Source organism: Larus michahellis, chromosome 6 (assembly GCF_964199755.1).
Source record: "Larus michahellis chromosome 6, bLarMic1.1, whole genome shotgun sequence".
NCBI classification, from domain to species: domain Eukaryota; kingdom Metazoa; phylum Chordata; class Aves; order Charadriiformes; family Laridae; genus Larus; species Larus michahellis.
Genome location: NC_133901.1, coordinates 24,368,423 through 24,380,233, shown reverse-complemented (window position 1 = coordinate 24,380,233; position 11,811 = coordinate 24,368,423). Strand labels below are relative to the sequence as shown.

Below are 11,811 nucleotides of genomic sequence, written 5' to 3'. Positions count from 1 at the left end.
GATAGAAATAAATCTACTGAGAAATGCATTATTCTTAAATATTTAAGGTGATAATTTTGAAGTAAACAATGATATGCATAAAATATTGCTTCAATTTCACCCAGGTTTATTAACCATTTTATTAAGTCTGAATTTGTTACAGACTTAAAGCAGTAATTCAACCTATTACATATATTAAAATAAACCCCACAGCACATGTCCAGATTAATAGTAATTACTTTGGATATTTAGGGAAAAGGCAAAGTCAGAGGCAAATACTTAAATATCTGTAAGAAAAAAAAAAAAAAAATCACGCAATTCATATAAAAAGATGATATATAGGGGATTTCCACAAAAATGAAACGTTTTCTCCCACTTACAAAACATTATAACCAATACAATGATGATAAAGAAACTTCTATTAACTGAATTTTCATGAAACCACAATTTAACATTTTTCCCTAGATTTAACTAGTACCTGCTTTCCTTGCGATATTTAAATTATCCATTTTGTTTGCTTTCTAGATTAGTCAGCTAACCAGTGAGATTGTTTACACCACTAGTTAACTGATACCAAATACGTGTCTTTGTACCAAAAGCCTCTGGATTAAAAATGCATATCTCTGTGATCTCTAACAGAAATATAAATAAAAAAAATATTAATGTGGTTAAATTTTAACACTATGGTCACAGGAATCATGTACAGAATATAATACAGCAACAGAATTAGAAATACAACAAAACAAGATTTTCTAAAGTCATAAAGAAAACCTAAGTTAGAAATGTTTAGTATAGTGTGATGGCAAAAGCACATAGCAAATGGTTTACACGCAATTAATTTTAGATTAAAAAACAGAATACTTTCTAAAAAACTCATCAACTGTGTCTTTGTATACAATATTACTTAGAAAACAAATTCTTTATCCTGACAGCGAACTATGCAGCGTATCAGACTTGTAGGTGAGGTCGCCCTTTCGAATTAATCCATTTATCTATGCAAAAAACATTAAATAAACTGTATTTAGGGTATAATCTGCACCACCACATTTCTATGCTCTGATACAGTTAACACTCAAATCATACCAGATATATTTGCTAATGTAGCGTCTCTCTTTTTTTCATTGTAGAAATACCTGCAGTAAGACTAACCATTGCCACCTTGTACAGAAAAGAGCATACAACAAAACCACACTGTTCTTGTAGCAGATAAGCCAAATAAATCATGCCATGATTGACACGTTTCATTTTTTTGTATGAGCATATGGCATAAGACATACACTATTTCAACAAGTTCAACAGAAAAAAAAAAAAACTTCCAGTGTTTTCATTTGCCTATTCGCTGGACTACCCAGTCCTGCTGGCAGAGGGGACAGCGATTATTCTGTTTCACCCACAAGGACATGCAGCAATTGTGGAAGGAATGATTGCATTCTCCCCAAACCACTGAAAGAGAAGAAAGAACATGTTCCAGTCACCCTCAGCTGTCCAATCAACACCTACAGCATGGTCCAAACCATCATTCTCAGATGTTTATAACCACCGCAAGCTTTAGAGACAAAATGGGTAATCACATATTTATCCATTTAGATTGGATTATTATAGTCTTTCTCATCAATCCTTTACTTATTTACAATTACAAAAAAAGAAACACACGTATTCTCACCTTCTCGTATAAAGTGACACAGTTTTGTGAATGTATAAACACATTTATCAGTTCTGTCCAAGAAATAAGTGCAACCACCTAAGTTATTCAATTTATCTTCCCCAGTACCAAAATATACCAAAATATACTGACTGACTATCACGCAAGAGCATATCAGCAAATTGTCACGTGAAATGCAGTGTTTAAACTTAAATGTGTGATAATCAAAGGAGGCCCATTTGATACAGTACATAGCCTCAGAACAGGATCTTAGACCGGGACACAGGTCTAAGTCTATAGGCTACAATTGTTTCAACACAACAAAAAGTGCTGTCTGTTGTCCACCTACTCCTGAATAGTATTGGTTACTTTGCTTTTTTCCCTTATTAGTTCACATTTTCCCTATTAGAATACAAGCGTACCAATCAAAAGTGTTGCAAATGATGACACTTAGCAAGCCAGTTAAGATATCTGGAACAGGAAATTCCTGTTCTCATTAAAACAATCGTCAAAAACAACAGTGGATTAAGTTTGAGACAACATACTTCAAATCAGAAAGAACCAGGGCATGAAAAAGTTTACCACTGGTTTAAAAGTTGACTTAAAGGTTTAAAGCAAACGCTTTGAGACAATTTTCATTATTTTTGATTTAAATATATGAGAATTAAGTTAAGATTTGCTTTTGCATACATTGGTATGCAACTGAAAGTATGTTTCTGTTTAAAGAGCACTATAGCAAACTCAAGTGATTCCACTTTTTCAAATAAAAAGTAAACAAACAAGCAATTGCCTCTGCTATGTCTGAGTTAAGACTGGGAAAAATACCACTTTCTAACCCAGACACGCATTTATTTCTGAACTTTTTATGGTATTACCACTGTGTCTTCTGGCATGCATCTCAGAAAAAAAAAAAAGGTAACCTTTTCCTACCCACTTCAAAAGGGTACATTATCATCTCCTCAGTTACGCTCAGGGTGAGAGAAACTTAAACCTCTCAGTTGCGTATGTGTTGACTGCAAATTTGAAGCTATTTTGTCCTACAGCATGTCTAAAGTCAAAACTAATTTTATTAGTGCTCAAAAATAAAGCATAAAGTATTACTAATGTAAAAAGATGACACAATGTAGAAAGGAACACCAGTTTACTTTTGCGCATTAATAAAATCACTACTCCCTTCAAACTTTAAAATGCACCCTACTGAGAGAAGCTTCAATTGAAAAACAAGCGAATGATATCACTACATACCAACACAATCTTCTTGTTTGTTTTCAGCTTGACATCTAAGACAGGCATCTAAAAGTAAACAAGAACAAGACTCAATTTGATTCTCAGGATTCCATCATAAGAATAGGTTTGTCAGAGGAAAATATAAACTCTAAAGCCAATTTATAAAGGTAAAAATCCCATGTTTTGATGTCTCGTTCAGCCCTTTAATATTAAATAACCCCCTTCTAAATTTTAAAACAGTGCACATGACAATGAAATATATATCTGAAAGAGATCAGAAGGACTGAACTATCCAACAAGTTTTGTTTATTTTCCATTGCTTTGGTATTTTCATAACTTCTGCTCAAAAAAAGCCTTCTCCATTTTGTACATATAACCAGCAGATTTGTGCCAAGGCACTCAGGCATATTAAGACCAGAGCAAGCACAAAGCCAAACCCTAATTACAGGACTTTGTTTTTCAGATGTCAGCATCTCCTTTTAAGGAAATCATTCACAATTTTGATTTTTTTAGGCCGTGCATCTCTCACCACAACCTCCACCTCCTTCTACTTTTTATATAGCAGTTTTCCTTAATAAGTACCTGCATGTAATTGTCACAAGAGTCACATGTACATGCAAATCATCTTTATGCACTCCAGTCTGTGGCCATAGGACTGGATGGCAGGTTCAGGACTTAATAAGACAGAGAAGAGACAACTTCCAGGCTTAGTACTGTGCCACATACATACAGTGGAAAAATGCCTTTGTTTATCCTTTGCCCTGACATGGGCTGCCGTAGACATTTGTGCACGTACCACGCACAACAGAAAGTGTTCAATATTATGGGAGCAAACACATCTTCAACTCCTCCAAAGAAAAGGTAATGGAACTCTGAAACAGTTGCCCTTTCCTCACTGAAACAAAAGTAAGACAGTAAATAGTTTCCGGTTCTCTGTCTGTTCCTATAATGTATATTTCCACAGCATTCAAGGGCCAAGCTGCAGGGAAGGTTCAGGCAAACTGCTTCAACTTGTATCCTGCTACATCAAAGCAAACTGATCTGGGGCCACCACAATATGCAGGGCAGCACGCTGTGGCAGACCAGTAGTCACTGAAAAAGCAGCCTTCCTATCCTAGCTCCAGACTTGCAGTTTCAGACAGAGAAAAAGCATTTCTGAGGACAGAAATGACTGCAACTATACCAAGTTAAACTGTCCCCACTCCTGCTTCACAATCCTAAGGGTGTCAGTCTGAAACGTTAAGCAAATCTAAGTCAGTACTGCTGCAATCCTGCCCTTCCCACCTAACCCCTGCGTTTTTGCTTCCTTCCCTCGTGCTTCTGTGGTCCAAAGAGTTACAATAGTTGGTCCAAGGAGTTAAAACAGTAGAAAATTAAGGCAGCTAACACCTTCTTCCCTTGCAAAAAATCAAACAAACTTTCAACAAGTGCCAGCTTAAGTCTGGCACTGCCTCCAACTAAGGTTACTGCAGACGCAGTGGCTCTACAGGAGCCAGACGGGGTCTGGCAGCGTCAACATGAAATTGCTAAACTGAAGTCAGTAACGATCAAGTTTCACGTTTTAACAATGTGGTTTGTTCTCAAAAAAATAGTTACCAGATTTTTCTGATAGTTTCAGATAAAAAGTACTCCCTTGGTCTACTTATGAAAAATTATAAATTAACTTTTTTTTTTTTTAAAGTTTTATAAAAGCTCTGGGTAAGATTTTTTTCATTTAAGATTTTTTTTATAGTGCCCTGTAACAGGCTAGCTAAAACAGGGAAATACATTTTTAAAATCAAGGTTTACATGGCAGATGAAGCCAATTTCATATTTCCAGGGTCTCTATTCACCATATAAAAGCAGACAATCTTCATAAGATGCTTATGCAAAAGATGTATCTCCCACCGTTTCAGTCTGGGCTGCATCTTTTTTCCCCCTCTAGTACACCTTTTTGCCTTTTCCACAGAGCGTTCTCAGTAAACACACGTATGAGAAATGATGGCATTACGTATTTTGCCTCATTTCTGTTAAGCCCAAACCAGATGCTTCCTGGACCTACAAAACAAACGTGCTCTGGATGGAATCCTGGGTCATTTGTCATGCCAGACTGTACCAAGCCCAACTGAGGGGACCGTTATGCCTAGGATGACTCGGCACAATAATAAAAACAGGATCTAGAGATACAGTAGAAGAAGAATTTAAAGGATTTTCAAAGACCCAAAACAAATATTGTATTTGTAAAAGATGTCAGAAAACAGTAATGCCAGTCAACGATGAGGCTGCTTTCAAAGAGATTCTCCAGATTCCAAAACCGGGTAAACTGACCCCTTACATTTCGATAGATTTTTTTTGGTGCATTCACATGTGTTAAACTTCACGAGTAATTAAGAAGCTTGGGTAGAAGTGTCAGAGACTCTGATTAGCGGATTTCAAATATGAGTTTATATGAACATCTACAACTGTTTCTTCAGGAACAACCCGCACACAGCAGCACCACACACTTTGGCCAGCCCGGCCGTACCCCGGCGCTGGCGGAGCTTGCCAGCAGGCACCAAACGGGCTCCACGAAAAAGGCGCCTTCGCGGAGGCCGGCGCCGCCCGCCCGCCTCCGGGCCCGAGCACCGGCTGGGCCCGCCCGGGGAGGGCCGCTGACCGGCGCGGCCTCCCCCGGCGGGAGGGCGGGCTGCCCGGGCCCCCGAGCTGAGGCGAGGGCAGGGCCTGCACTCGGGGTGCCGCGGGCCGCAGGGCCCTCCTCGCTTCCTCAGGAGGAGGAAGAGGAGGCGCGGAGGGGGCAGCGCCCCCCTTCTGCCGGAAACCGCCTCTCGCTCCTCCGCCCGCAGTGCGCGGGGAGGGGAAGGCAGGGCGGCGGGCAGGGCGGCCCTGCGGCCCGCGGCGGCGGCCATGGCGGCCGGGGCCTGCCTTGTCCGGCGCTTACCCATGACCTGCACCCGGCAAATGGCGCAGGTGTCGCACTCCACGTCCCAGCTCCACATGGCCACCGCGTTCCACTTCTTCAGCGAGAACATCTTGTCGGGGCCGCCCGCCTTAGATCCCGCCGAGCCCGGGTGCGAGTGGGGGGCGCCCGCCTCCTCCCCGTCCTCCACATCGGCCATGGCGCAGGGGCGGGGACGCGCCGCCGGTAGCGCGGGCCGGCAGCGCCCCCCAGCGGCGGCGGCGGGGGGCGCAACCCGGGGGGCGGGGGCGGCGTGAGATCCCAAATACCTGCTCGAAGTCTACGGTTTCTAGAGAGCGAAATTCAGACTATAGACTTGGACTCAGCTTGAATTTGATAAAGGACAAAAAAAAAAAAAAAAAAAAAAAATCAGCGGAAAATAGGTGTAAGAGTTGTGAAGCACGAGGGAACTAAAAAGCTAAGAGGGAATTTTAAAGTGTCTGGTTACATTCAAAAATAAAAGCATTTACGTATACAACCACATAGGTCTTAAAAACTGGAGCTTCAAAGTGTGGATAAGAACAAAGCTAAACAATGCACATACTTATTTTAAAAGATAATAGAAACTTGGATTTCTTCCCTAATCTTTACCCAAATAAAAGTACACAAAATTGACTTTTCCAACATAGTGCCCTGTCTCTTTAAGACTACTTTAAGGTAAGTTTGTTAAACAATGTTTATATCCATGTACAAATTAAACTATAAAGATACAATGTTCTATTTAAAGTTAGGACAAAGAAATTCATGGAAGTTGTGAGAGCTAGAGTTAGAAACAGTCCACCTTTCTTTGCCTTTTCTCAAAACCTACCAATATTTCTTTCACCTGCACCGAAGTTCTCCTGTCCGATTGCCAAACAGATTGACCACCTTCAGAGTACCGACTGTGCCCAACACTAACCATTTTCTCAGCGGCTTTAGATTCATGGGCAGCACTTATTTTTGTATGTAGTCTAGAACATTTCTATGGCCATGTGCCCCGAAACATGAACATACCCCATCACACGGCTTCAACAGGGAGGATCAACAAGACAGTACAGATGTGCACAGCCCACAGCATGTCACCTTACCTTATCCACAAAGCGAAAAACTACAGGCAAATTTCTTGTCTAGCCCTGGATCTGAGCCTTGTACACATGTGCACACACACCCACACCATCACACCCCTTTCATTTCCCATTAGTTCATTGCAATTTATCAAGTCTCTGACCCCCCTGCAGAAATCTCAACGTGTCCACGTTGGTTTTGGTGGTTGGGCTGAACTTTGAGCATCAGTTTGCGAAGCGAGATGATTCCAGACAATCACACTTCCATTGCTGCTGGAAGCAAGATCTTAAATGCGTGTCAGCTCCCTCTTAAAAATAAAACTTGCATTTTTACTGTGCAGTGCCAGAACTTACATTAGCAGTGAAAATTGTAGAGCAAATTTGATACAGGTACCTTTAACTCTGTCCATATTGCTTTACAGAAATAAAATAATCATTTCACAACTAATAGTGTTTTCTTGATTATTTTACCACCTGAAGAACTGTATAAAAAAATTTCAAGCCGTTTTGGAGAACTACTGTCCTGGCACCCTAGAACTCATCTGTTCCCTACAGACACACATGACATTAAAGATGTCGCATGTGGGACAGTGGAACAAAATGTGATAGGTCTTTCAGTGGGTTTTCCTGATGTACTTTGTCGCTGTTTTCAACTGTAAATAAAAACTCATTATTTCAGATTGGGCAGGGGAAGACTGCATTTGCATATCTCATTCAGACTTTACTGACAATGTTCCAAAGCAAGTGTCTAAATATAGGAACTTGAACTAAGTCCTTTTTAGCCCATCGAGTGATGGCTCAGCTAGAATTACAGCTGCTGAGCCAACTCCGTGCTACAGAATGGCAAAACCCAACCTGTTTGGCAACTGTGGATGGGCATGTACATAATAGTAGGTACCCAAATTTAGAATATTGTTTTATATGATACAATTTATAATCAATTAAATTTCTGCAATAGTTTCACAGTAAGGAAGCAGTGTAATTCATCAAGGACCAATCTGGATGATGACTGTCTCAATGTCAAATAATACTCATTGAAAGCTCCAAGTGTTTGACACGCAACTTACACCTGCCATAACACAGTTCTATTTTCACACTCCTAATCCCATATCAAATGAATATACAGATGCATCTTTACCTTGCAGGAACATTTTCATATACTATGAACCTTTTTAAACTCTGAGTATTGCACAGACAGTGGCTGGAAGCATGTTCAAGGCCTTTCATAGATTTTCATGAATCTTTTGAGAATGGAGACCTGAGTTTTGTTCTTTTTTTCTTTCTTCTTTGCTCTTACAACTTTTTGAGATTTTTTTTTTTGTTGTTTTTTCCACAGCTTGCTTACTCTGAAACATAGAATCGAAGATTATTTTTACTAATAACAAAACTGTTATGGAAATGTCAGTTTTATGATAATGCAAAGAACAGTTATGTAAGGATTTGTGTATCTTGGCCAACTAATGCACGTGCTGGATTGTAGTATTACACATACTGTTTGTTCTGTCAATAGACTAACATATATCAGAACACTTAAGTACTGCATCAATTTATCTGCCAAGGAAAATAATTGAAGCATAGTTCTGTGCCAAAACTATTCCTTAAACTCTAGATCACCTATGGCTCTCTGTGCTGTTTTTCCAATAGGAATATGCTAAACAGTGCTATTAATGGCCTGTACTAATAACCCTGTTGTGGCTACAGCCGAGACCTCGCTGAGGGCAGGCGGTGGGGCTGCGATAGAGGAAATAGCACTGTATCAGCACACTAGCTGTTGCCTGTAGTCAGTTGTTCTTAAGGTTTTACTGAAGATGCCCAATGCAGTTGCCAAAATGGAAAATAGACTTGAAAATATGCATACATTGAACATTTGGAGATTTGAATGAGTATTATTTGACATGGAGACAAGTCAGAATCCAGAATTCATCCAGAATTGATGAATTACACTGCATCCTCACTGTGGAATTATTGCAGAAATTTAATTGAAATGTAATTGATTATAAACTGTATAACATAAAAATATGTACAGTTTCTGTGAAAGAGAAGCATGATGTGGGCATCCAGAAATGAAAAATAAACCAAAACAGAAATTTGGGAAACATACTGTGTTTGTGGAATAAACTGCATATCACTTTTACACTGGGAGGATCTCACTGGAAGGGAGATAGAAGAAGTCCCAGAAATATATTTCTACCCAGAGTAGCAAATGGAGTTTAAAAAAGTCTGTCCCCACCATTTTCCCTGTATTGCTGTATACGTGATGCAATTTGGCATAAGCTTTATAGAAATCCAGGAATGAGTTCAAAGACAGAGAAGTACCAGTAATTCAGATTCTTAAATGCACTGTGCATTACTCAATAAGTGAAACAAATGGACAACACGACACCTAATAGATAGAAGAGAAATTCTTAAAGAAGTTTTACAGAAAGAGTTAATTACTTCTGCATGGGAACCTTTCTGCTTTAATGGGAAAACCCTGTCTACAAGAGACTAAATATCTACTGACTTTGCTGAGCTGTTTTAATTAAGTCTAAAGCCTTGAAACTTCTCCATTCTTCATACCACACCCAGGCTCATCCATCTCCCCTTCTAAGACAGAGATTTAAAGCCAATGACATAAAGACCCCAGACTACTTCATCAAATTCTACACTAGATTCTTGTTTGCTAATTGTTTTACTCTGAAGTAAACCTCAGCTATTACTATTCCCCTGGACAGTGCGGATTTTCAAGTCAGAAGCTAGTCTCATATTCCATTTATTAATTTTTAAAAAATTAACTGTGAAGATAAAATTTTTGCATGTTTTAACTGAGGTTAGCTGTTTGAGAATGGAACTGCATTCTGAACTGAAAACTGAAAACCAAGTTATGTTGTTTTGCTGTTACGAGGAGGCACGCCCCTTACTGATTTTGAAATATTGACATCTCCTTTAAATTTGTGTGAGGTAATGCAGTTTGACTTAATATTTTTACCCTCTCACTGATACTTGGAATATGCCTAGTATCGGGATAGACCTCATAAGCTACTGTTAGCAAATCATAGAATCTTCATGGTTGGAAAGGACCTTTGAGATCATCGAGTCCAACCATACACCAAAAAAATCCCCCCTACAATCTCTGTCATTAGAGCATGCCCTGAAGTGCCAAATCTACACGTTTCTTAAACACCTCTAGGGATGGTGACTCACCCACCTCCCTGGGCAGGCCGTTCCAGTGCCTGACCACCCTTTCAGTAAAGTAATTCCTCCTAATATCTAACCTAAACCTCCCCTGCTGCAACTTCAGACCATTTCCTCTGGTCCTGTCATTATTCACCTGGGAGAAGAGGCCAACACCCACCTCTCTACAACCTCCTTTCAGGTAGCTGTAGAGGGCAATGAGGTCTCCCCTCAGCCTCCTCTTCTCCAAGCTAAACATGCCCAGCTCCCTCAGCCTCTCCTCATATGACCTGGTCTCCAGACCCCTCACCGGCCTGGTAGCTCTCCTCTGGACACGCTCCAGCACTTCAATGTCCCTCTTATACAGAGGGGCCCAGAACTGAACACAGTACTCGAGGTGAGGCCTCACCAGTGCCGAGTACAGAGGCACCATCACTTCCCTACTCCTGCTGGCCATGCTATTCCTCATATAAGCCAGAATGCTGTTGGCCTTCTTGGCCACCTGGGCACACTACTGGCTCATGTTAAGCTGGCCGTCCACCAGCACCCCCAGGTCCTTTTCTGCCGGGCAGATTTCCAGCCACTCTTCCCCAAGCCTGTAGCGTTGCTTGGGGTTGTTGTGACCGAAATGCAGGACCCGGCCCTTGGCCTTATTAAACTTCATACAGCTGGCCTTGGCCCATTGATCCAGCCTGTCCAGGTCCCTCTGTAGAGCCTTCCTACCCTCAAGCAGATCAACACTCCCACCTAGTTTGGTGTCGTCTGCAAACTTACTGAGGGTGCACTCAATCCCCTCATCCAGATCATTGATAAAGATATTAAACAAAACTGGCCCCAAAACTGAGCCCTGAGGGACACCACTGGTGACTGGCTGCCAAGAGGATTTCACCCCATTAATCACAACTCTCTGGGCACGGCCAGCCAGCCAGTTTTTAACCCAGCGAAGAGTACGCTTGTCTATGCCATGATTCGCCAGCTTCTCCAGGAGAGTGCTGTGGGGGACGGTGTCAAAGGCCTTACCAAAGTCCAGATAGACAACGTGCACAGCCTTCCCCGCATCCTGCCCTCCAATCCAAAAAACCCCAACAAAACAAAAACCAAACCAAACAAAAAAGGAAGGGAAGTTGCACAGAAACTTGTCTTATGGAAACTCCCTTTACTCATGTGCTTAAATTACTGGAAGGTACTGCGTAAGTGAAGTTTATCCTCTCATCATTCACACTTGCAGACATTATGTCCTGTGTACCATGTCACTCAACAGATTTTTTTGACTTTAACCCAACTTTCTACTTTGAGATTTTGGCCAAGATGTATGTATATACAATTCAAGTATATACATAAATAATTTTAAAAAACCCAAACCAAAACAATGACAGAATGGTGTGACAGGAAAGACTCGTCAAGAATCTGAATCAACTACTCAGGAGGAAGCTAGGTGAATTATTTTGGTTGTTACAGAAATCATTGTATGTTTTGCATTCAAAAAAGTTAGATCTTTCATGGAGTTTTTCCAGCAGTACTGGAACTCATGCTTGTATTGTTCCATTTATACAGCTTAATGCTTTATTTAAAATCTCCTACCTAGGACTAGGATTATTTCTGTCTCAATTTTAAGATTCTTGCAAAATCAATCAGATAATCTGCATCGTGTTTGGTCTAATTTATACTAGGGTAAATCAGCAAAATAAGGAGAAAAGGTGAGAGAAGGAAAGGTACAGGACTAAATACAAGTTGCAAGGTAAATGATGAGCTATACTGCATCATTATCATACGGAGAAAACGCTTGTACAAACCTCTCAGCTTACACTGTCACCCTCTGGGGTGTCAGTTCA

At 40.6% G+C, this 11,811-nt stretch overlaps 1 protein-coding gene across 2 annotated transcripts; it reads right to left on the bottom strand.

Moving 5' to 3' along the window:
* Positions 1 to 89: 89 nt before the first annotated feature.
* RNF7 (ring finger protein 7) lies at positions 90 to 6,616 on the bottom strand. 2 transcript variants are annotated; one of them, XM_074592713.1, is made up of 3 exons: positions 5,773 to 6,616; positions 2,867 to 2,914; positions 90 to 1,422 (listed from the first exon to the last, which is right to left on the bottom strand). In XM_074592713.1, the coding sequence occupies exons 1-3, from the start codon at positions 5,941 to 5,943 to the stop codon at positions 1,366 to 1,368; spliced, it is 276 nt and encodes a 91-aa protein (XP_074448814.1). In that variant the 5' UTR covers positions 5,944 to 6,616; the 3' UTR covers positions 90 to 1,365. The 2 variants fall into 2 exon arrangements, with proteins under 2 accessions (XP_074448814.1, XP_074448813.1); XM_074592712.1 differs by having other exon boundaries at positions 5,766 to 6,314.
* Positions 6,617 to 11,811: the final 5,195 nt, after the last annotated feature.